The 27,342-nt window shown below is 39.3% G+C and overlaps 1 protein-coding gene across 5 annotated transcripts in view; it reads right to left on the reverse strand.

Annotated features, from left to right (window-relative positions):
• Nucleotides 1-27,342, reverse strand: part of TBC1D4 (TBC1 domain family member 4) — a 234,128-nt gene that overhangs the window by 65,335 nt on the left and 141,451 nt on the right. For 4 of the 5 annotated variants that reach the window (XM_060191524.1, XM_007531954.3, XM_007531953.3 and 1 more), the window contains exons 2-4: nt 21,365-21,952; nt 17,733-17,822; nt 7,393-7,497 (exon numbers count right to left, since the gene is read on the reverse strand). In XM_060191524.1, the coding sequence (XP_060047507.1) occupies nt 7,393-7,497; nt 17,733-17,822; nt 21,365-21,952 (783 nt within the window). The remainder of the gene's footprint in view (nt 1-7,392; nt 7,498-17,732; nt 17,823-21,364; nt 21,953-27,342) is intronic. The other variant, XM_060191523.1, reaches the window with a different exon arrangement.

Consider the following 27,342-nt stretch of genomic DNA (forward strand, 5'->3'; position numbering starts at 1 on the left):
AAAGGAAAAGGGCAAAAAAATGACCATAGAAGCAGTGGACTTGTAATACCAGCACCAAGGCACAGTGATAACCCTGGTGGAAATTAATATATATGTGCTGTGGATGGAGCACCTAGGTCCTGCTCTGAGCTATCTTTGGCATTCTGAACCAATTAGCATGCTTCATAAATCCCCCACCCCACTTTTTAAAAAGATTCTTTTCCTCCTTCCCCTATGGTCTGATTTAAGACCAAATTTTTATTTATTGATTTACCTCCAGGATTTACTTGCATGTTTCCACTACTCCCAAGGATAATTTTTTTTTTTTTTGGTGTCCAAGGAGCTGAACTGAGCATTTGAACTAGAATTTTCCCTCATGGTAAGCGGTAAAGTGTGAGCCATCTCCCAGACATATAGAAATAATCTACACCTAAATTTGAAAGTATGAGGTATCTTGATAGACTTTATTTATTTATTTATATCGTATTGGAAGAATAAAACCTTAAGAAATAAACTATTGGGGGCCAGGTGGTGGCACAGCAGTTTAAGCACACGTGGTGCAAAGTGCAAGGACCGACGGATTTGAGCCCCCGGCTTCCCACCTGTAGGGGAGTAGCTGCACAGGCGGTGAAGCAGGTCTGCAGGTGTCTGTCTTTCTCTCCCCCTCTCTGTCTTCCCCTCCACTCTCCATTTCTCTCTGTCCTATCCAACAACGAACAGCATCAACAATAACAATAATAACCACAACAAGGGCAACAAAAGGGAGAAAAATGGCCTCCAGGAGCAGTGGATTCATGGTGCAGACACTGAGCCCCAGCAATAACTCTGGAGGCAAAAAGAAAAAAAAAACAAAAAACTACTAAGTAGCTACTCATTACCTAGTTCTGTCTTACTACAGTAACAACATTAAAAAAAGGCTTATGAATAATTTCACACCTACAGGTTTGTATTATAATTAAAGTCTAACCCACTACTATGCCCTGTAATCTTAAATTGTTGTAAACCAAAAATAAACTAATAAAAGACATAAATGAAAATATGCAGATATGACAGACAATGGAATACTACTCTGCAATTTAAAAAAAGATTGTGTCCTTCAAGACAAAATAGATGAAATTGGAATGATTTGCTTTAGTTTAGATTTATATGATAATTACAGGTTGTGTCAGAAGGTTAGAAGTAAAGGAGTAGGCAAAGATAATCTTATGCAAACCAAACTAAAATGTCCTTAGTATTACCATCAGGTAAATTAAGGTTTCCAGTGAAGGGCTGTCAAAATAGCTCACCAGGATAGTGCGCTGTTTTACTGTGAGCATGGCTCAGGGTTGAGCCCCCAACGCACTAAAAAAGAATCTTTGGTGCTATGGTCTCCTCCTTCCCCTCACTTCTCCTTTCTCTCTTCTCTGTCTATCTCTGCCTTTTTGTCCATAAATAAATAATAAAATCCCCAGTGAAAACATGTATTTAATAGGGGGATAGGCGAGGGGGCACCTGGTTAAGCACACACATTACAATGAGCAAAGATGTGGGTTCAAGCCCCTGGACCACTCCTGCAGGGGGAAAGCTTCATGAGCAGTGAAGTAGGGCTCCAGGAGTCTCTCTGGCTCTTTCTCTTTTCTTTCCTTCTGTATGTCTTCCTTCATTTCTTTTTAAAATTTATTTACTTATAATGACAGAGAGTCACAGAGAGAAAGATAAACACACAGAGAGCAACCAGAGCACTGCTCAACTCTGGCTTATGATGGTGCTGGGGATTGAACTTGGGACTTGAGAGCCTCAGGCATGAAAGCGTTTTGTATAACCATCATGTTGTCTCCCCAGCCCTGTCTGTTTCCCTTTCTATCTCCCCCCTCTCTCTGTCTCTATCCAATAATAAATAAATAAACTTATTAAATAAAGATAAAATTCATAATAAAGATAAAGCTAGCAAACATTATATATCAAAATTAGGACTTTGGTACATTTAGAATAAGTCAAAGAATCAGCAGAAAACTTTTAGGAGACAATCTAGTCTCTGGGAAAATATAATTTAAAAAAATAAATGAATGAAATCAATATTTTTAAAAATAATTGTCAACAAGGCAATGGACTATTTCAGTGGCAACTGACTCACATATTAAAGTGTTATCCGTATTTGTTAGGGTTTGTTTTTTTTTTTAAACCAATTCCCCAAGCTGTGTATAAATTCTCATATAGCCATTCATATACCAAAGGCAACATCCTATACTTTTGTCTCTAAGCCTAAATGATATCAATTACTTCAATTTTTATTCAGATGAGAAACACATCCTAAATTATTGCTCTTCTCTGTCACATCGGTGACTTCTCCTCATCATTAAAACTGCAGATCCCAACCCTAAATTTATCTCTTCTCCCATATCTACCCGTCTCAGCTTGTTTCACTGTTAGAATTGCTATCAATCTAATTTGAGAATAACCAAGACTAGATAATGCCCTGAATTTCATGCCTTCTTCTATCAACACTTCCACTACCCTGATTATTTCATGAACTGTTAGCCTGATACAAAATTTAGTCTTGGGAAGCCTGGGACTTTTTTTTCTCCCCAGTTATACTTTCCCTGGATACTGTGTCTGCCCTTAATTGCACCTTGTCTATAAAGAATAGTAGTAACCTCCACTTTTCACCTTAATTTAAGTTATTGATGGAGAAAGCTGAAATAACATCCCTATTTAGAATTTACAAAGGAAGGACTGAATGCAGGAATCCTGAGCACTTAAAGTTCCACTGTTGTATATCAGAATACTAATGTATCATAGGAGTTGCTATAGAGGCAAAAGAAAATACAGGTTATTCATTCCTCAGAAAAGACATGTCAGCATGTGAGGTTTTTCAATACCATGTCATACAGAACTACCAAGCCACATAATCCTAACATTGTTTAGATTTAGAATATTAAATTGACTTCCATTTTTGTCCTGTTTGCCCGTTTCTCAACTTTATTTCTTCCAGCTTGCAGCTCTGATGCATCCCCTACCTAATAAGAGCTTACTGATAAAAGTAAAAAAAAAAAAAAAAAAAAACTCAAAGTTCTAGCTTGAGCCTGTCCTTAAGACTAACATTGCCAAAACTAAGATTGTGACACAGTGTCCATCTAACAGAAAAACATTCTCAGCCAGTCTAGTCTGTTGCCTTAGTCACAGAGGTTAAGGTGGAAAAACATTCCCAGACCTGCTATTCTGACTCCCTGTTTACAAAACTCATTGTACATTCATGAGGGTAAATTGAAAATACTAAAACCTACAAGCAAAACAGGACCTGTAAAAGAGGTTAACAACAGGACTATTTTGCCCAGTCTCCCTTTTAGTGCAGGTTATCCAGTAATTACAGATTAACTTGCACCAAGAAAATGATTGCCTGGAATTTAGAATAGCACACTTAATCACTCAAAACACACATAACAGACATTTTGATCCTAGAAACACCAGGAGATAAATGCAGGTAGGGACATAGATGAAGGTGAGGATAGTAAATTGGGTAAAATTTTAACTGCATGGTGGCAGACAAAAACTAGACTTTTGATGGTGATGTAGAGTATCAGAGTTAGTCACCATCACCTGAAGCTTAGATGAAGAAAGCTATAACCCAATGTTTTCTCAATGTGAAGTTATTTAAAACAAAACCAAATGGTGTTGGCCTTGTGGGATTTAGAGGTTAATGGGGCAAAAACTTATGCCAAAAAATAAACACGGAATTTTATAGGGACTGTTAGAAGCCTGGGAACAATGTATAGCAATAGCATCCATAGCTTAGCACTAAAGGACTCAATCCTGAGAAAGAGAGAGTGGAATTTCAACTATATCATAAAAATACACATTAAAAGGAGAGTGAGTGGGGGTTCACCCACTGAGTGCATATTACCTTGTTTAGGACCTGGGTTCAAGCCCCTGGCCCCCCCTGCTGGGGGGGAAGCTTCACGAGTGGTAAAGCAATACTGTATGTAGGTGTCTCACTTTTCTTCTCTATCTCCCTCTTTCCTCTCAATTTCTCTCTGTTCTATCAAATAAAAGAAAGAGGACAGGGGAGGAATACCTGTCAGGAGTTATGGATTCACTATCCAATGACTGAGACCCAGTGATAACTCTGATGGCAAATTTAAAAAAGAAAAAGCTACATAGAGAAAATAAGGAAGGGCAGGCAGCGGCACACCTGGTTAAGAGCATACATAACAGTGCACAAGGACCCAGGTTCAAGCCTCTGGTCCCACCCGCAGGGGGGAACCTTCACAAGCGGTGAAAGCAGGGCTTCAGGTGTCTTTATGTGTCTCTCCTTTCTATTTTCCCCTCCCCTCTCAATTTCTCTCTGTCTCTATCCAATAATAAATAAATAAATAAATAAATAAAATTTTTAAAAAGAGAAAACAAGGGGAGACGATTCTAGTCACAGTAGACCAAAGCCACACCTGCTTTTATGTGGTATAAAAGCTATATAAAAAGCTACATAAAAGCTATCAGAGATAGGGAGTCGGGCAGTAGCACAGCAGGTTAAGTGCACATGGCGCCAAGCGCAAGGACCGGCCTAAGGATCCAGGTTCGAGCCCCCGGCTCCCCACCTGCAGGGGAGTCACTTCACAAGCAGTGAAGTAGGTCTGCAGGTGTCTATCTTTCTCTCCCCCTCTCTGTCTTCCCCTCCTCTCTCCATTTCTCTCTGTCCTCTCCAACAACGGCGACATCAATAACAACAACAATAACTACAATGAGGGCAACAAAAGGGAATAAATAAATATTTTTTACAAAGCTATCAGAGAAGAGGAAAACAGCTACAGAATGCAAAGCAAAATATTGTTGTTTAGGAGCATGGTGGATCTTTGAAACTTATGATTCACTTTCCTCACCTGACACTAGAAAAGCAAAGCCCTGGCTTAAGCCCCCTCTAACAGGGCAGACTCCTCACTCCATACAGATAACAGGATCCTCTCAATTTCTTCCACATTTCTGTGAGCTGAGGTCACACACCTAGAGGAGTCCATGCACAAACCATCTGCTGCTTCAGCAGAAAACCAAATAAAAGCAACAGTATACCAATCTCCACACACATCTCTGCAGCCTGACCTACCAACAGCTGAGGAGATGGAACAGCATGTGCACAGATCATCACTCAAGCGTGAGGGGACTAAAGACTGAAGAAGTACGGGGAGGGTCAGTCTGTTGTATTAGGTAAACTAAGAGGCATAAACTGAGTTCTTATGCAGATGTTTTGTGGAAAATAAAACCACAGAATATTAAGGGCAGTAGGCAAATGGCAGTTTAAACTAATGGTGGGGACACTAATGAGGACACTAACTCAATAGTCAATGGAAAGATGAATTCCAGAATTTGGTAGCAGAGGGGGAGGGGAGAAATGATTATAAGTGCATTTCTATCTTCAAGTGAAAAGGAGTTTTGGTTAGAAAAATAGATATGGAAGGGAAAAATAAACATTATGCTTTCTAAGTTGGGAAGTTGGCAAAATCAAGTCGCCAAATTAAATATGGGGCATATGTCAAATTTGGGGAATGTGGGAGAGTAAGGGATCCAGAACATGGAAGATCAGTGTCAGATAGGAGGAAGGATAGAGAGAAGGAGTGAGGGTTGAGCCAAACAGGAGATGGGTGGAAGGTAAGACGTGAATGGTAGAGTAGTTGGCACTTTCCAATTTTGTTCCATTGGTTCTCATAAAATTTCACTTTCTCTTGATGGGTGATCATCCATTCCTATACCTGTTAGATGTTACCTTATACAGTATTGTTCTACTATATAAAGTTACTATGTCATATATGCTATTATTCACATAAGATCTCCCAAATTTCTACTTTCAGTCCTTAACTGAATATAACTGTCACCTGAATATCAACAGTATATTCAATTAGTATGTTTAACTATCTAGAGTGAGAATAAAACTGAAGTAGAACCCTTTATGAAACTGTTGGTATTCAAGTGTTATATGCCTTAGAGAAAAAGACCAAGACCCAAAGAGCACTAATCAAACAATGTCTTTGACCTACTTCACTCCCTTTTTTTTTTTTTTTTTTCATATTCCCAAATTCAGCATCCAATCCCAGAACATGGATGGCATGAACTAAGCAGGAATGCTTGTTTTGTGCACCAGTGAAATCAGAAGAATGTTAGCTGGTTTTATTTGCCTGTGTCTAAGTGCTGTGTGCCTCACTGAGAAAAATGTTTATGGGAGGATGCATCCAAAGTACCTTTTCCTCTTCAAATGATGTGATGAATATATATTATATAAAGGGTTGTCTTAAAATGATTAGGGAAGATAACATAAGGAAACCTATAAGTGAAAAAAATGGAAAGATATTTTTAGTCATTCAACTATATTTCCAACTGTACCTCACATAATCATCTTGAACTCAAATGTTCCAATAAAGGGGTGCAGGATTAGTGTTAGATAAAACATGTGACTTTCAAATTCCAAATGAAGGGTAAGGGAATGAGTTTGTTAGTGTGGATGGCACCAGGACATTGGTGGTGGCTACGGTGAGACACAGACTCATATTGACATGAACAGATGTGCCCCCGAAATTCCTATAGTACTGTAAACAAAGGCAAAGCAATATACTTTTATTTTTAAAAATTCCAAATAAATAAAATGAAATCTAAAGTAAGTTCATAAAAATAAAGTATTTTAGGGCCAGGGAAAATAACTCAACTTAGTAGAGCACAATGTTAATATACCCTAGGTCCCAAGGTCCCAGGTACAATCCTTAGCACCACATCATTGTAAGCCAGAGCTGAGCAGTGTCGTGTGTGTGTGTGTGTGTGTGTGTGTGTGTGTGTGTGTGTGTGTGTGTGTACTTCCTTCTCTCTATCTCTGTCTCTCATTAAAATAAGTAATTTGTTTTTAAAAATAAAATAATGAAAGTTTTTTTTAGGAGCTAGAGCAATAATAACTCAGTAGTGGAGCAAAGGACTGACATACTCCTGAAGTTCTTGGTTCAAGCTCTCTCCCCACCCCTCATTAATAGGTAGTTGGAAAGAATACAATATTTTAACAAAGTACACAAGGGTTAATGAGATAAAAGGGAAAAAATCATTCTCTACTCTGTGGATATAATCATTATCAGCATGTAATAGCAATTAAGAGAAAGAAAGGGTTTCCGTATCTTCTATGAGCAATGGAAAAAGCAACAGCTTTTCTATTATTAGTCATTTTCTATCTTTTAGAAATATGCTTGGTAACATGACTGGATTTGTTGAGCTCAATAAAGTAACTAGGCTTAGACATCAGCAAGACAATGTGTTTTTGCTTTTTCTACCGTGGTGCTGATTCAAAGGGTAAAAAAAAACTCTTATTTTTCTGACTGATAGCCATTTTGTGAGGGTTAGGTTGCAAACTAATGAATCTTCCATTAGCTGGATACATAGCAGATGCACAGAGCCAGCAATCACACCACTCACCAAGGACTCGCTGGCACACTGGAACACATAACAGATATACTGGTTCAGCCCAGGCTCTGGAGACTCCCGACAGATAAAGCCAAAGTGATCTACGTGCTTTATACCCTGGAGAGGTAGAAGTACAGTTTCATATTAATTAAATAGTTATTTGTGAGACTGTAAGTAGGAGTGTACATTAACATCATTCCCAACACCAAAGGTCTGTGTCCCCCCTCACCACCCCAACGTCATCCCCAGTGAAGCTGAACATCTACCCTCACCCTGCACCCAGAGTTTTTACTTTGGTGTCCTACTCCAAGCTCAGTCAGAATCTGCTTTGAGTTTCGCTTTCTGTTCTTCCTTCTCAACTTCTGTTTATGAGTGGGATCATCCCATACTCATTTTTGTCTTTCTGACTTTTCTCACTTAACATAATTCTTTCTAGCTACATCCCAAGATGGGTCAAAGAAGGTGGAATCATTGTTCTTAATAGCTGAGTAGTATTCCATTGTGTATATATACCACAGCTTTCTCAGCCACTCATCTGTTGTTGGACACCTGGGTTGCTTCCAGGTTTTAACTATCATGAATTGTGCTGCTATGAACATAAGTGTACATATATCTTTTTGGTTGGGTGTTATGGAGTCCTTAGGAGAGGAATTACTGGATCATATGGGAGGTCTATTTCTAGCCTTGTCAGAGTTCTCCAGACTGCTCTCCACAGAGGTTGGAACAATTTACATTCCCACCAGCAGTGTAGGAGGGTTCCTTTGTCCCCATAATCTCTCCACCATTTGTTGCTACTGTCATTTTTGATGTATGACATTCTCAAAGGAGTGAGATGGTATTTCAGTGTTGTCTATATTTTCTTTTCTCTGACAATCAGTGACATGGAACAATTTTTCATGTGAGAGAGGAAAAATTGATTGAATGTCTCAAACTTTATAATTCGCAGACCATAGGCTGAGTATATGTTCCTTCAATCTAAGCACTTAAGACTTCAAATTGGTAAACAGACTGAATTTTAACAGTGGGCTAATTGTTAATAAATTTCTAATAATGATTTGCTCTTTGAAATATTGTCTCCAAAAAACTTAGACCAGGGAGAACAGAAGCAACTGGTGGTGTTACTTTATAAAATATAGCTATATGTATGTATGTATGTATATATATGTATATATATATATTAAAAAGGACAAATTATGATGAGGTCTTATATGATACAGTAAATCCTAACAGTGGGATTTTCAAAGTTAATACAGTAGCCAAATAATTTAGTTACAGCTATAACTAAGTATTGCCTTGTTAAATCCTATGACAGCAAGAAACTTCCCCTTTATAAATCCCAGTCCCGGAACCTCTAGGGTGAGGCTCACTTTCCTGCATGCTTCTCTCAAGTCATACCAACTGATACTGCATCTGCTGATCCCAACCTAATCAATGCAACCAGTACCACCTTGGCATGCTTCACTTCAGACTGTGTCCAGAGACGTAAGGTGTGGAATGTCAACCCTTCAGCTTCATTACTCTGCCACCAGGTTCCAGATGATACTATGATGCCAACCTGACTTCCTTGGGCAGAGGACCCCAGCATGTGTCTTGGAACCCTGCCTCCCACATCCTTGCCCTACTAAGGAAAGAGAGACAGGCTGGGTGTATGGATAGACCTGCCAACATTCATGTTCAGTGGGGAAGCAATTACAGAAGCCAGACTTTCCACTTTCTGCACCCCACAATGATCCTGGTCCATACTCCCAGAGGGATAAAGAATAAGGAAGCTATAAAGGGAGGGGATTGGATATGGAGCTCTGGGGGTGGGCACTGTGTAGAACTGTACCCCTCTTATCCTATAGTATTGTCAACATTTCCATTTTATAAATTTAAAAAAAAATTTAAAAAGAAGTACAGTTTCAATGGGAATATGTCCTTTTAACTAACACAGAAATCAAAATTAATACATTTTCATGGCTCTCCTAACTTCTTCTTAGCAGAAATATGACATGATAGTAAACTCATACAGTAGTCCTTTGAAACACTGAATGATTTTATGTAAGACTCATTCAGACTGTTGTTTCTGATACAGACTCTTTTTAAAATTTTTTAATTATTGTTATTTACTTACTGGTTAGAAGTAGAAAATTGAGAGGAATGGGGAGACAGGGAGGGAGACAGAAAGATATCTACAGTACTGCTTCACCACTTGTGAAGCTTTCCCCTGCAAGTGAAAACCCAAGTCCCTATGAATTGTAACATGTGCACTCAACCAGATGCACCACAGCCAGGCCCCTGACAGACACTCTAGTTCAGGGCCACAGGAAGGAAAATGTGATGTTCAGACCCGTCATATCGTGGAATGAAACTGCCACTCAATTTTTATAAGTCCTGGAGTTTCAATTTCTTCACCTCCTCAGGATAAAAAACTGGATGATTGACATAAAGCCCTACTCTTGCCAATATTATGCTAAGAATATGAAAAAGCAGAAAAGTGATAAATCAAAGTGCTCTGGTTAAATGGCATGCAATTCCCTAAAAATACTACTAATGTTTGCTTATTTATAGACACTCTAGGAGTGTCTATAAATATTACAGCTATTAGAGGGATGCTTGCTATCCTAAAGAGTCATCCCAGATGTCAATAATCCAAATTTGCAAGCCATTCTATCACTTGAAGACAGACTAAAAATCTTAACTACACTTAAAAAAAAAAAATTCTGAATCATTTGTGAGTTTTGGTCATCCTGAAAAAAAAAAACCTCAATTATTAGATAATATACATTGTTATTTTCATAGCAAACACAGTACTTTGAAAGTCCAAGAAGACAAAAGATTTAAAGGTGTTCTGCACAAACTGGACAGACCTGGAGTGGTTTATGCTAAGTGGAATAAGTAAAGAAGCAAAAGACAACTACCAGATGACTTCACATACATATATAATGAAGTTAACTAAAGAAAATGAACCAGGGGAAAAAAAAAAAACAAGCCAAACTGTCTTAGATATTGAGAGAATTATAGTGTTTGGGGGTAGGGATCGGGGGGTGGAAGGGTGCACAAGAACTTTAGTGGTGGACACAATGGGACATACACCACAGAAATACAGGGATGAAACTATGCCCCTGTAATCTTATAATTTTGCAAACTAAACATTTTATTTTATAAGTTAAAGTTGCGTTGTAATCATCTAATTGCTGGTGAAAAGAAAGCCATTAGTGACATATTTGTGCTTCAATCTTAGTTCAAACAATCTACTAAGTATGAAATAATGTTCTGTGCTGCCCGTAATCACCTCAAGGTTAAGAGCATGTGGCATAAATCACAAGGACAGGCTCAAGGATCCTGGTTCAAGCCCCCAGCTCCCCACCTGCAGGGGAGTCGCTTTGTGAAGCAGGTCTGCAGGTGTCTATCTTTCTCTCCCCCTCTGTCTTCCCCTCCTCTCTCCATTTCTCTCTGTCCTATCTAACAGTGACAACATCAATAACAACAATAATAACTACAACAACAATGAAAAACAACAAGGGCAACAAAAGGGAAAATAAGTAAATAAATATAAAAAGATTTAAAAAATAAATTATATAAAAATTGAGTCAGTGAAGTAATTTAGCGATGGAGAACATAGTTTGTATGCTGGAGTTTGGTGGAGGAGAACACACTTTGTATCTTGGGTGCAGTGCCTGGCAAGTCATTACATAGAAATTTATAACTTGGGAGTCGGGCGGTAGCGTAACAGGTTAAGCGCACGTGGTGTGAAGCACAAGGACCAGCATAAGGATCCAGGTTCGAGCCCCCAGCTCCCCACCTGCAGGGGAGTCACTTCACAGGTGGTGAAACAGTTCTGCAGGTGTCTATCTTTCTCTCCCCCTCTCTGTCTTCCCATCCTCTCTCCATTTCTCTCTGTCCTATCCAACAACAATGGCATCATCAACGACAATAATAATAACTACTACAACAATAAAAAAAAAACACCAAGGGCAACAAAAGGGAACATAAATAATTTTAAAAAAGAAATTTAGAACTTTACATTTTCCTATGTTCAGATGGTGTTTTTCTCTTAGTTATTATAATTTTTAAAAATCTTCAAAACATAATTTTATGTCTCCATATAATATGGGAAATGTTGAAACCAAAGAATGGAAATAAAAGTATACTAGCTGTCGTAAAGTGAACAGTTACCAGGTGGTACACAAAACTCTTGTCATTGTCAAAGGGAAAATTTTCTGAACATCATACTTAGGAAAATGCCAGTGCCAAAGATAAAAGTAAATGTATTGGGGACTTCTAGAGGCAAGGCTATGGCGTGGAGCAGACTCAATTTGCTCTCCCCAATCAACTAGGAAAAGCAACAGAAAATTGCCTGAAATCTCAACAAAATATGACCAGGATAATTTCTTCGGAAACTCACCAAGCCACGGGTAAATACAAACGCCTGTGGCTCCTGGACAGAAAAGGGGAAAAGGAGACATTCCCGGGACTAAAAGGCATTACTCAGGGATGGTTGGCGCCAAATTGGGAAATTGGCAGCTGAAGCACAACACTTCTAGGATCTGCATTAAAACAACAACTGTTAGGGGAAAAAAATCACCTAAAAATTCACCAATTTACAACAGTGAATTCTAAAGTTTCCAATGCTGTTACCCCACATAGGTGGGAACAACAGCAAGGAAACCCTATATTAACATCCAAGGCCCTAAACCTGCCTGGTGACTCAGGATAAAATCTCCTCTCCCACATAACTATGACTTCTTAACTCACTGAAGAAAAACTGAGATATGATGGACCTAGATCTAACAGATCTCTCTCTCTCTCTCTCTCTCTCTCTCTCTCTCTCTCTCAATTCTCTTTATTTACCTATTGAGTAGAGACAGTCAGAAATAGAGAGGGAAGGGGAAAAATAAAGAGAAAGAGACAATTACAGCACTACTTCACCACTCACAACGCTTTCCCATAGTAGACGGGGACCATAAGTTTAAATAAACCCAGGGCCCTGCATATTGTAACATGTGCACTCAATCAGGTATGCCATCCCTTGGTCCTTAATAGATCCCTCTCTCCACTATCAGGAACGTCATCATAAGCCCTCTGTGGGCCTCTCCAGGACCTTGCCTTCAATGTAGAACAACAATGGTAAGGACCACCACATGCTCCAAATTGAGGCTGGATCAATCTGCCAGAAATGAGCCCACACATATACATCTACCTAATATGTGACAAAGGGGCCAAAACCATTTAATGTGGTAAAGAAGGTCTCTTCACATCAGATGTGGAATGTCAACCCTCCAGCTTCATTACTCTGGCGAGACCTTTCCTAGCTCATAGGACTCCTTAATTCCATTACGAGTAGTGCACTTCCTAACAAAGCCTCAAAACTTAGATATAGACCAGGGCCATGAGATAGGGCATATGTACACATGCATCCATAAGTTAGGGGAAAATATATACCTTAAGGCAAATGTGCGTAATAGTTCGCAGTGAGTCAATAAATGAAGCAAGCAAGTAGAAAGAATTAAAGAAGACACCATAAAGTACCTAATCAAATAGTTTCTACATAGACCTAGATGCCCTCCTCACCTAGCTCCTATTACACTTCACTCAATCACTCCAAAGCTAACCTTGTCAAACAAAGTAAGGACTACAGAAGCTGAATAAGGGCAAGAGACTGGCATATTTTAATGTCTCTTCAGTCACTACCAGGCTATCCCGTCACCTGGGGCCCTAGTCAGGGAGTCCAGTGATTCTCACACAGACACGATGGGCCTAGACATCTAACAGATCCCTCTTTCCACTGTCATTGGTCATCTCCATCAGGAACACCGTAATAGACCCTTTGTGGGCCCCTATAGGACCTTGCCTTTAATGAGGATCAACAATGGTAGGGACTGTTCCATTCTCCAAAGGGAGGTTGGGAAACATACTCTACCACTTGAGGAAGATGGGTCCTGAAATTAGTGCAGCCTTGAATGTTGCTAGCTGTGACCACAGAATGCAAGCCCAGACCTACAGGGATGCAGAGGCTCCAGTGGTGAATATGGGATCCAGATCAATCGATGGGCTTTACAATTAACAATATGTATATACTTTTCCCATATTTGGGAGCTACTCTCTTCCCCGATGCAGTTTTCTAGTCCTTTTTCAACTATGACACCATCTCCCCAGAAAACAACTTGGATCCACTTATATATTAGATGTCAGGCAAAGACAAACATTAGTAAAGTCATGGGCCCTCTGGAATATAACTAAAATAGACATACTAGCTTTATCCAAAATGGAGACCCCCCCCCCCGCCAAGTCTTCATCTGCAATATTCTTGTCTTTAGGTTCATGATTAGTCAACAATTTCTTCTGATTTATATCTTAATGCTTTTTTTCAGGCACCAGGTTCCAGATGCTACCATGATGCCAACATGATTTCTCTGGGCAGATGACCCCACCAATGTGTCCTGGAGCCCTGCTTCCCCAGACCCCTTCCCCACTAGGGAAAGAGAGAGACAGGCTTGGAGTATGGATCAACCTGCCTACACCAATATTCAGCGGGAAAGCAAGTACAGAAGCCAGACCTTCCACCTTCTGCACCCCATAATCACCCTGAGTCCATACTCCAAGAAGGATAAAAAACAGGAAAGGTTTCAAGGGAGGAGATGGGATATGGAATTCTGGTGGTGAGAACTATGTGGAAATGTACCCCTCTTGTCCTATAGTCTTGTCAATATTTCCATTTTATAAATAAAAATTTTAAAAAGAAAGTTCCTTCAATAGATGGTGCTGGAAAATTGAACAGCCACATGTAGAAAAGTAAAACTACCTCCTGGCTCCCCAACTGCAGGGAAGTCGCTTCATAAGCAATGAAACAGGTCTGTAGGAGTCTTTCTCTCCCCTTCTCTGTCTTCCCCTCCTCTCTCCATTTCTCTCTGTCTATACAACAGCAACATCAATAATAACTACAACAATAAAACAACAAGGGCAACAAAAGGGAATAAATACATATTTAAAAAAAGAAAAGTGAAACTAGACTACCATTTAACACCATATGCCAAAGTCAAATCAAAATAGATTAAAAATCTAGATACTCAGGTAGAATTCTGGAGGCAGGGCTACGGAGCAGCAGCAGCTGTGTTTCTCTCATCTCCTCACCCGGATCAACTAGGAATACCAAAGGAGAGACCACCTGGGACTGCAACAAGGCAGTACTAGAAAGACTTCAGGAAACCACCAAATCACCATCACCAGTTTCCAGATGCTATCATGATGCCAACCAGACTTCCCTGGGCAGACGACCCCACCAATGTGTCCCGGAGTCCCACTTCCCCAGAGCCCCACCTCACTAAGGAAAGAGAGAGGCAGGCTGGGAGTATGGATCGACCTGTCAATGCCCATGTTCAGTGGGGAAGCAATTACAGAAGCCAGACCTTCTACCTTCTACATCCCACAATGACCCTGGGTCCATACTCCCAGAGGGATAAAGAATATGAGGGTTATAGGGGGAGTGGAGGGGATGAGGAGTTCTGGTCGTGGGAATTGTGTCGTTTTTGTCAGTGTTTTCTTTATATTTATTAAATAAATAAATAAATAAATAATACCCAAGAGCAAGGACATGCATGAAAAAGAAAGAGTTCTAGTTGTGGTCCGGAAGGTGGCTCAGTGGATAAAACTTTGGGAAAAAAAAGTCTAGATATTCAGCCAGAAACTCTAAAGTTTATAGAAGAAAATGTTGCAGAATTTTCACATAAAAGATGTAGTTGGAGACACAACCCCCTGGGTATGGGAAATGAAAACAAGAGTAAACAAATGGGATTACATGAAACTAAGGAGCTTCTACACATCAAAAGCAAAGTTCACAAGGATTAACAGGCAACCAATTAAATGGAAGAAGATATTTGCACATCATGCATCAGACAAGCAACTGACATCAAACATCTAAACAGAATTGGTACAGATATATGAAAGAAGCAAAAATAACCTAATAAAAAAGTGGGTCAAAGAACTAAACAGACAGTTTTCTAAAGAAGAGATACATATTGCCCACAGACACATGAAAAAAAAAAAAGTTCCATTTCTCTTATCATTAGAGAAATACAAATCAAAACTACACTGAACCTGCCAACGCCCATATTCAGGGGAGAAGCAATTACAGAAGCCAGACCTTCTACCTTCTGCACCCCATAATGACCCTGGGTCCATACTCCCAGAGGGATAAAGAATAGGAAAGCTGTCAGGGGATGGGATGGGATACGGAGTTCTGGTGGTGGGAATTTTGTGGAATTACACCCCTCTTACCTTATGGTCTTGTTAATATTTCTATTACATAAATAAATTTTTTTAAAAAACTACACTGAGATACCATTTCACACCTGAGAGAATGGCTTACATCAACAAACCAGGAAATGGCAGGTGTTGGAGAGGGTGTAGACAAAAGAGAACTCTGATACATTGCTGATGGGAATGTAAACTAGTACAGCTCCTTTGGGAGACTTTATGGATAGTCCTTAAACAAATAAATGTAGAATTATCTTATTGCCTAATAATTTATTCAGTAAACTCTTGGACATTTATCCAATTCATAGCTGCATTATTCACAATAGCCAAAGAGTGAAGTAGCCTAAATGCCCATCAACAGATGACTAGCTAAGGAAGTTATGGGGGGGGGGGGGGCGCTAAGGTTATAGGGGGAGGGAGAGGTGCTCCTGGTTAAGCACACATAGTACTACGTGCAAGGACCCAGGTTTGAGCCCCCACTCCCTACCTGCAGCAGGATGCTTCACAAGCGGTGAAGCAGTTATGCACATGTCTATCTTTCTCGCTCACTCTTTATCTCCCCCTCCCCTCTCAGTTTCTCTCTGTTCTATCTAATAAAATGGAAAAAGGTGAGGGGGGATGTTTTTCAGAAAAGGTGGATTTATACTGCCAGCTGCAAGGCCCAGCAATAAACCTGGAGGCAAAAAAAAAAAGTTATGGGATATATATTCCATGGAACACTACTCTGTTATCAAAAATATGATACTGTGTCCTGTGGGACAAAATAGATGAAAATGGAGGTCATTATGCTTAAAATGGAGGTCACTATGCTTAGCAAAATAAGTAAAAAGATGAAAGTCATCTACCAGATAGTTTTACTCATATATGGAATCCAGAGATTTGATTTACATGAACTTGCCAAAAAAAAAAAAAAATCCAAACGAAACAGATGCAAGCAAACTCTTTGTAAGATGTGTGGAAACTATAGTGGTTATCTTTGGCAGGGTGGGGATATAAAACTTCGGTGGTGCGGAATTACACACTGTCATCTTAAAATCTTATATCGTACTATTAATAACAAATAAAAAATAAATGTATTAGTAGGCAGTTTCACCAGTGGTGAAGCAGGTCTGCAGGTGTCTCTCTCCCTCTGTAACTCATGCTTCCGTCTCAATCTCTTTCCTATCAAATAAAAAAAAATCAAATCAAATAGAAAGCAAATGAGAGAGAGAGGGAGAGATTTTAGTTTTTACCAGGGCACACTGCTCAGTTCTGACCTAAGGTAGTGCTGGGAATTGAACCTGTTTTCTTGGAGCCTTAGGCATGTAAGACTGCCTAACTACTATCCTTGCTATCTCACAGGCAGCATACTGCTCATGTCTAATCTCCCCACATTAAAATTTACATATTTGCTCTGCTATTTAGGTAGTCCTAGTATTTAGGGAGATCTGTCTTTTGGAGAAACGTTCTAACTTAAGACAATGATACTCAGAACACCAGTATATGTCTGTTATTATAACCTTGCACACATTTACCTACACTGATTACTTCAGAAGATTTTAAATACACATTTTGTGAATTATAAAGAGAACAAAAGTATACCAAGACCTTTTCAAAATTTAGCATTTGCATTACTAGAAATTGAAAGTACTAGTTCTTTTACTATCTAATATGGTGTAAAGAGCAAGCATGACTCAGAGATACCCATAAGGAACATAACTGAAAGTTTTTTTTCAAAAGAACACACCACCACAAAAATCCCAGCAGTGGCAGGAATTTGATGAAGTGACGCTATGAGGAGGAGGCTGATGAAAGTGAGGATGAACTATGACACTGAGGGACCAGACAAAATTTTGTTATTGGCACTGACACAAACACAAGGCATTCCTGCTTAAGACAATCCACTTCAAAAAAATGGTAGTAGTGGAGATCGGGTGGTGGGAATTGTGTGGAGTTGTACCCCTCCTATCCTACGGTTTTGTTAATGTCTCCTTTCTTAAATAAATAAATAAATAAATAAAGGTAGTAATTATAGTTTAAGAAACTACTAATTTTTGAAACAGTTTGAGTTTAGTTTTGGGGGGTTAATATATAAACTAGATCTAGTTGAAAATATTATGATCTTCTACAATACATACCTGAGAACAAGAAGAGATATCTTTAAAGTTCTTTTCCAACACAACTGACTTAGTGTCTGGACTGATAAGGTTTATTTCAAAGCGTCCAACCTTAAAAAAGAAAACTGAGGTTAATTTCTGCTCACAATGATCTAATGTATTATTAAACAACTAAGCATCAAGCTATAATGTAGGTTCAAATGCTATATCCTTTTTAAATTTATTTTTTATACTTATTTTCCCTGTTGTTGTCCTTGTTGTTTTTCATTATTGTTGTAGCTATTATTGTTGCTGTTACTGATGTCATTGTTGTTGGATAGGACCGAGAGAATGCAGAGAGGAGGGGAAGACAGAGAGAGGGAAAGACAGATAGACACCTGCAGAACTGTTTCACTGCTTGTGAAGCGACTCCCCTGAAGATGGGGAGCTGGGAGCTCCTACCGGGATCCTTATACCAGTCCTTGTGCTTTTCGCCACCTGCGCTTAACCCACTGCGCTACCGCCCGACTCCCTCAAATGCTGTATCTTATAAAATTTATTCAAGTGTGCTACAACAGCCAATCCAATACATATACGTATACGTATACGTATATGTATATATGTTTATGGGTGGGAAGGTTTCTCGAATTTTCTATCTGCATGATTCCAAAATACTCAAAGGGTCTTTTCAGAGGGAGAGACAGAGCAGGATGGACAGAGAGAGGAGAGATATCCTACCACCAGATATGCACTGTGACTCCATGTGGTCCCAAGGGTTTGAACTTGAGTCCTCATTCACCTTTAGAATGTGTGCCTGGGTCCATACTCCCATTGGGGAAAAGAATAGGAAAGCTTTCAAGGGAGGGGATTGGATACGGAGTTCTGGTGGTGGGAACTGTGTAGAAATGTACCCCTCTTATCCTATGGTCTTGTCAATACTTGCATTTTATTAAAAAAAAAAAAGTGTGCTCGAGGGGGTCAAGTGGTAGCGCACTGGTGTGAAGTGCAAGAACAGGTGCAAAGATCACAGTTCGAGCCCTGGCTCCCCACCTGTAGAGGGGTCACTTCACAAGTGGTGAAGCAGGTCTGCAGGTGTTTATCTTCTCTCCTCTCTTTTGTCTTCCCCTCCTCTCTGGATTTCTCTCTCTCCTATCCAACAACAATAATAGCAACAACAACAATGGGGGAATAAAGATGACCTCCAGGAGCAGCAGATTTATAGTGCAAGCACCGAGCCCCAGAGGTAACCCTAGAAGCAATAAAATAAAATAAAAGTGTGCTTAACTGGCTGAGTTATCTTCTCTCCGCCCACTACTTTAACTTCAATATCACTGCCTCAAAAAATGCCTTTCCTTTGCCCAAAAAAATTCATTTACAAAATATAAGAAGTCGGGAGTCAGGTGGTAGTGCAGCGGGTTAAGTGCACTTGGCGCAAAGCGCAAGGATCAGAATAAGGATCCCGGTTCGAGCCCCTGGTTCCCGACCTGCAGGGGCATCACTTCACAGGCAGTGAAGCAGGTCTGCAGGTGTCTATCTTTCTCTCTCTCTCTCTCTCTCCATTTCTCTCTGTCTTATCTAAGAATGACATCATCATCAACAACAATAAAAGAAAAACAACAAGGGCAACAAGAGGGAAAATAAATTTCAAAAAATAAATAAATATAAAATATATATATATAAGAAGCCATTTTTTTCAGAGAAGAAATTATTGTTATTTCCAAAATGGCAATTCCTGACCTCATGATTTCCAAAATTGGTTTGAATTTATAACCATTCGTTCTCCCAAAGGATGAACAAAAGGATATATTTGCAAATTGGACAGGTCATTAATAACTTTTAAAATAATCTACTACGCAGAAAAAAATTAAAAGGACTGTAGTTAAGAAAAAGAATAAATCTAATAGCTCTAAGAGATAAATACAATTAACATGGAAAAGGCTATAAGCATTCTGATGATATGCCAATAATTATTAAAAATAAAACAAAGACCCATTAACTTCTGATAAAGCAAATATCACGCTCTTGGTAAACTTGAAAGTATTTACCAAGGCATGTGGTGGTATTTCCTTCTCAAGCAGAGGTTCTTTACAGCAGGATGAAATGATGGTGTTTTTTTTTTTTTTTTTCCCCTTCAGGAAAACTCAAATCTCACAAGCTAAGCATTAATTAAAGATTGTCTACAGGGCACTGTTACAAATTAAGTTCTTTTAAGTGGAACTTGACATTTCTATACCCCATACCACTTCAAAAACTACGTTTTAGAATTCAGAATTACCTTCTACACCAATAACATAGCGTGAATTGAACCCAATTATTTCAATAGCTGTACTAGGAAATTACCAGGCCAATGGCGTTTCTTTAACCTTCTCTTTATGTGACAGAGTAAAGTGCCGTATTTTCCTCTGAAAATATACTGCTGAGTCTCTAGACCTTTTTCCGCCTTTCTTGAAAATTGCCTCTCACCTCCATGTCTAATCACCCTGCCTCTAATATCTTTAAAGATAGACCGCTTTGCTATGTCTTTTTTTTTTTTTAACCAGAACACTGATAAGCTCTGGTTTATGGTGGTGCTGAGGATTGAACCTGGGAATTTTGATGCCTCAGGCATGAAAGTCCTTTTGTATAACCAATATGTTTACTCCCTAGCCCACTACAATATTTATACAAGAATCAGCCTAAGGCAAATGTTGATGATGCAAGTGTAAACCTCTGTTCTCATTTTTTTCTTCTTCACTGAAGTTTCCATGCTGCTCTTTTAATTCCTTCTACTCACCTCTCTTCCCTATTCCTTACTTCTCAACAGCCCATGTTCTCTGTCTGTTTCCTTTCCCTATTCTCTCCTTTTCCCCACTTGCCTCATCTGCTTTGGGAGTGGGTGGAGTAGTGGTCTGGGGTCTTAAAAAGTGGATCACTGCAAAGAGCTGTGGGAGGAGCTAGGCAGTGGCACACCCAGTAAGTGCACATATCACCTTGCACAAGGATCTGGTTCACTCCCACATCCCCCACCTGCAGGACTGCCGAAGCGCTTCCTGAGCGGTGAAGCAAGTCTGCAGGTGTCTTTCTCTCTCCCTCTCTATCTCCCCTTCCCTTTCAATTTCTCTCTGTCCTGTCAAATTTAAAAAAGTAATAATAAAGTAGAAAAAAAGAAAGAAGGAAGGAAGGAAGGAAGGAAGGAAGGAAGGAAGGAAGAAAGAAAGAAAGAAAGAAAGAAAGAAAGAAAGAATGAAAGAAAGAAAGAATGAAAGAAAAGAAGAAAAAGGAAAAGGCCGGGTGGTGGTGCACCTGGTTAAGCGCACGTTATAGTACATAAGGACCCAGGTTCGAGGCCCCGGTTCCCACCTGCAGAGGGAAAGCTTTGTGAGTCGTGAAGCATTATTAAAGGTGTCTGTCTCTCTGCCTCTTTATCTCCCCTTTCCCTCTCGATTTCTGACTATCTCTGTACAATAAATAAATAAATAAATAAATAGATAAATAAATAAATTTTTTTAAAAAATTTAAAAGGGAAAAATGGCTGCCTGGAGCCGTGGATTCATGGTGCCAGCACCAAGCCCCAGTGATAACCCTGGTATAAATAAATAAATAAATAAATAACACTAAAAAGATGTGGAAGCTGGCTGGACTGCTCTGTGCAGCAGTGGAGGGAGAAACACCCCCAGCACCCTGCGCGGCAGCACCTGAAACAGCATTGTTCTGTTCTTCTCCGAATCCGAGGGCTGTACATGGCTGGGAGCGCTGGCATGTCTCCTTCGGGGCTGTGGCTTTTGGCAGCTCTCATGAACTTTGTTTTGCACGACTCCCGTGACGCTGCTGCACCGAGACCGGAACTCCTGCTGTTCATCAAAACCACAATCTTCCAAAATCCGCTCAGGGAAACACAGCCGAGAGCTGGACAGCACAGGCTGGCTGGCGACAGCCGGTAAAGCAGGGTGGGTTTTGGTCATGCCACCCGCTTCCTCCAGCAGGATGTCTGCGGGTGAGGAGGGCACCTCGGCCTCGAACACCCCCAGCTCATAGCCAGCATCTGTGCTGCGCTGCCCACCCTGGATGCGCAGGCGCTGCTGTTCGTGCAGCGAGAACTTCTCAATGCAGTCGTCGATGAGGCTGGACGGGGCCTTCTTGTAGGTTACCGTCACCTTCCCGCAGTACAGGACCTCGAACTTCTGAGAGTTGTAAAAGGCATCCTCGTTGTCTTTGCTGGCTTTGGCATCTTCTTTCATGGCAGCTTTAGATAACTGCCTTATGCTGCTGATTACATCTGGTACCTGCAAAAGAATGAGACATCTTTATTTCAGTTGATATTTCCATATATTTTCCTTCCTGGAATCTATTATTATCACAGAAGATGCATTTCCATCCTAATTGATATAGACAGTAACAGACCCAGCATAAGAAAAGCATGAACAAACCACCACTGAACATAAATGACCTAAAATATAATTGACATTTAAATATATCAATAGTATATTTTCCATGTTAACCATATGGGCTTCCCCAAAACAAAATATGAGACTATATAGATCACTGTAAATCTATACAGGATGATAAAATGCTAAAGTCATATCTTCTCAATACTTTAAAATTTTTCAGCCTCAGATGAAAGGAAACAAAATGTTAACAAGAATAAAATAAAATTTCTGAAGTAGGGCATTGGAGACATCCATCATTGATATTGGTCATAAGAGAAAAATCACACTAAAACCTTAAAATGCCATGACGTATTTATTATCATGACTAATATCAGAAAGGTCAAGTGCTCCCAGGGAGGTGGAGTATACTGTTCCCTGCAGCAGTATCCACAATAGCCAAGATATGGAAACAAAACAAATTAAGTGTCCATTCACTGATAGATCAATGGAACAGGATGGGGGGGGGGCATTACCCAGCTGTGAGAAAGAGGGAAATACTGCAATAAAACCAATGTGGATATAATTTGAGGAAATTATTCTAAATAAGTCCTAGAAAGACAAATACTATATAATCTCACTTATATATGGAATCTAAAAAAGTTAACTCACAGATACAGAAAACAATTAGCAGTTGCAAGAGGAGGCGAGGGTGGGGTCAAGGTTTGGAGATAGGCAATGGTGGTTCCAAGGTACAAATGTTCTTATTTATAATATAAATATGGTGTGTTGCACCAAAATAAAAGACTGGGGTGGGGGAAGAGTTCAGATTCTGGAAGACAGAGGAGGACCTAGTGCGATTTAAACTGCTATGTGGAAAATTGAGAAATGTTACACATGTACAAACTATTGTATTTTATTTTACTGTTGACTGTGAACCACTAATTCCCCAATAAAGAAAAATTTTTTTAAAGATAAGTAAGTGCTGGGAGTCTGGAGGTAGCGCAGTGGGTTAAGTGCAGGTGTCTCAAAACGCAGGGACCTGCATAAGGATCCCAGTTTGAGCCCCAGGCTTCCCACCTGCAGAGGAGTCGCTTCACAGGCGGTGAAGCAGGTCTGCAGGTGTCTATCTTTCTCTCCCCCTCTGTTTTCCCCCTCCTTTCTCCATTTCTCTCTGTCCTATCCAACAATGACGACATCAATAACAACAACAATAACTACAATAATAAAAAAAAAACAAGGGCAACAAAAGGGAAAATAAATATTAAAAAATTTTTTTGAAAAAGATACATAAGTGCTAATATTATGATGTACAGCATGGAAGTTAATAGTACTAGACTATATGTTTGAAAGTTGCTCAAAGTAAATCCTTTTTTAAAAAAATTATATTCCTATTATGAGAAAGTGAGCAGCAGAAGGAAAGATAACACTAACCATAGAGTTCTACCTCTCTTTTTTCCTGGTGGTGATAGGTGGTGCCAGTTAGGGCTCAAGCCCAGGGCTTTATAACTGTAAGGGTATATATTTTACCACTGATCCACCTTCCTATCCCCTAAAAGAATAAACATGAAAAAAGTTCTCATCTCATGAAAAAAAAAAAAAAGTATAGTTATGAAAGGTGAGTGATATTGACTAAGTTTACTGTAGTAATCAGTTCCCTTTTTTATATATGTAAAATCATTGCATTGTGTACCTTAAGCTAATATCTGTAAATCATAGCTCAATAAATCGGGTTGGTGGGGGGCAAGCAGTGGTACATCTGGTTAGGTGCACATAGTACTACGTGCAAAGACCTGCTCCAAGATCGGGTTCAAGACCCGGCTTCCCACCTACAGCAGGAATGCTACATAAGCAGCGAAATAGGTCTGCAGGTATCTATCTTCTTCTTCCCCTTTCTACCTCCCTGTCTCAATTTCTCTCTGTCCGAGCCAATAAAGGGTGGGGGTGGGGTGACCTCCAGGAGCAGCAGATCTATAGTGCTAGCACCAAGCCCCAGAGATAACCCTGGAGGCAATTAATTAATTAATTAAAAAATAAAATGGGGCACAAGCAAACAAACAAACGTTGGTGTATTCATATAACAGAACACGTCATCATTTCTCATCTGATTTACTGCAATAACCTTTTTTTTTAGGTTTTATGTATTTATTCATTTTTATGAGACACAGACACCAGAGTACTGTTCAGTTCTGGCATATGGTGGTGCCATGGATAAGATTATGAAGCCTCTGAGTGCTCTGGAGCTTGGGCATGCAAGTCCTCTGGTCTCACACTGAGATATTTTCCCTTGCCCTACCATAATAACCTTTTAATTAATATCTCTTACTCTCAGCCTACCTTCAGTTTACTCCCCAAAGACAAAACTATCACTTTTAAAAAATATTTTATTTATTATTGGATAGAGACAGAAATTGAAAGGGGATGGGGAAATAGAGAGGGAGAGAGACAGAGAGACATCTACAGCCCTGCTTCACCACTCCTGAAGCTTTCCTCCTGCAGTCGGAGGCCAAGGGTTTGAACCTGGGTCTTTGTGCACTGTAATGAGAGCACTTAACCTGGTGCACCAACGGAAAACAACTATCACTTTTAAACTTAAGTCATGTTATTCATCTGCTAGTTATACAAGTTCCACATTTCATCAAGAGCAAAATTTCTTATAGTGCCCTATAAGGGTCCTTGATTTCTAATATAAGATACATGTAAGATTAAATAAACACTGGTTACACATCTTCTGAATAATCTACAGGTAGTTAATCTGGATTTTTTTTTCTTTTCATCCTCCTCTTATTTCCTCTGACCTTACTCCTACTACACTCTCTCCCAATCACTCTGCACAGCCATACAGACTCTTACACACTCTTTACTCAAGATCCTGAACTCCAAGATGCTATTCCAGATAACCGCATAGTTCATCCCCTTACCTCATTTAAATCTCCATTCTGATGTCATTTAGTTAGAAAGGATTCAGCCCAACATGCATGTGCACACAACACAACCAATACCACTCCCTTGGATTTCTTCCCCTATTTTATTAGTCTCTATAACATTTACCGCCTATAGTAGTCTGTGTAATTTATGTGCTAGAATATAAGGTCTGTGAGTGTAGTGATTTCCTTTTCCTTATTTTAGCCCTCAAACCTAGAAAAATTCCTGCTACATGGTTTATCCTCAATATATACACACTGGAAGAAAAGTAAGATAATTTTCTGTGATTTTTAACTTTTAGGGGGAAAATAATCTCATCATTCAGTCACTTCCCATTCAGACATGTATAGTACATCTTCTGGTCTTCTAGCAGCACTTCTAAATCCAGCATTTCTTTTTCATAGTAGTCACAGTTTAAAAATCACAAGAACGTTAATGTACTAGTATAGTCATTTCTTATAAATGAAATAGTCCAAATGTCATAGTAACTGCAATGGCTCACACTGAAAAACTGGACATGCTTCAGGGAACAAGTCAAGTTGTTTCTACTAACAGATGACCAGAAACCTATATGCCATGCATGGACTGGTAATGCTATGAAAAATGAGGTAGGCACTGAATCCTGAAAAGGAAAGAAAAAATAAAGAAGGAGGAGGAGGAGAAGAAGAAAAAAAAAAAAAAAAAGGTAGGCAAACTGATTGCAGTAAATTGGATAAAGCCCTAAGAAATGGATCCCTTCTGCCAAGTTAATAATATTGCACTGAATATTTTTCATCTGATTTTGTAACTGGATTCTGAAAGCTGTACCTAGATATTAAGATTCTCTCTATAATACAGAATAGCAAGTATTCTCTGCAAGATTTTTGCTAAACCACAGAATTCTGATCCTGTTAAAAAATATTTAAATGGTTGTTCGAATGATATTCTACCACTGAGACAGGAAATTAAGTCAGGTCATCTTTAACAGTGTCTGTTCATCTGTATTACAAAATGACACAAATACTGAGAAGCTTTTATGTGAAGAACTGATTAGTGGCTAGATTTACATGATCTCATAGGACATTTCCCAGTGCCCACTGATAGTGGATTGGATCGATACCTAAATGCAATTCAGTTAATGGCCCTGCTTATGTAAGTAAGCTTTTATCATCTTGACTAGGTTGAGTGGGAAATTTAGTCTTTTGATAATGTTGAGGTGATAACTACATACTTTACAAAACACAGATTCTAGCTACCTTTTCTTAGGTCATAACAGCTTTCAGTGCCCTGGGCTGCAGAGACTCTAACTGCAAAACTGGTCTAACAGCATTTGGCTCTATTTTCTTATCATTGTGGAAGACACATAAAAGTGAACATTATGTAGTTGCTGCCTACACACTCGGTGCCTACATTGGAGGATACAATAAAAAAGGAAAATAGTAAGATCTACAGTGGCAAAATGAGTGACCAGGGAACCATGAAAATCTTCTATGATGCATTTATTTCAAGGATTAATCAAAAGCAGTACAAAAAACATAAAATTTCTATTTAGAACTTGTACACAGATGTATTATTTTTGAAAAACAACGTCTCATCAGTGTTAATTGGCATAAGCTTGTATGTAAAGATATATATATATTTGCCTCCAGGGTTATAGCTGGCGCTCAGTGCCTACACTATTGAGAGAGGAGAGGGGGAAAAAGACACTTGCAGACCTGCTTCACCATTTGTGAAGCGACCCCCTGCAGGTGGGGAGCCGTGGGCTCGAACCCGGATCCTTATGGTGGTTCTTATGCTTTGAGCCATATGAGCTTAAACTGGTGCACCACCACCTGCCCCCCAAAAGTTATATATTTTTTGAGTGATCCAGGAAGTAGTACAGTGACTAGCTTGTTGGACTTGGGTGTATGAGTTCTTGAGTTTGATCCCCGACATGACATGTGCCAGAGAATAATAAAATAAATAATAAAATAATATTATTATAATAAATAATAAAAATCTCTTTTCCTCATTAATAAATAAACCTTAAAAAGACACACACACACACAAAAAAAATCAAAGTACATTTTTGAATGAATTTGACTCCTCCTTGTATACAATGCATCTTTCAACACCTTTATTTTCCCCTACAATCATAAGTGAAATACTTTCTTGGGGTGGTTTTTGTGTTTTACTAGTGTTCCTCCATATAAACACTGAACATATTTCCTATACTAAAAAAAAAATGTGAGGTCACAGTCAGAAAAGATATATAAATAGGGGTGAACAACTTCTGGTCAAACTTTAATACACTTAGTAAAGGCCTGGTATAAATTCAAGAGTTCCGACAGTCGCCCAAGTAGAAAGTGGTGGCTTTCCATCTGCTCAGTTCTCACCCCAACTATGAGGCAAACATATGTCTCTCA

The sequence above is a fragment of the Erinaceus europaeus genome, chromosome 5 (assembly GCF_950295315.1).
Source record: "Erinaceus europaeus chromosome 5, mEriEur2.1, whole genome shotgun sequence".
NCBI lineage: Eukaryota > Metazoa > Chordata > Mammalia > Eulipotyphla > Erinaceidae > Erinaceus > Erinaceus europaeus.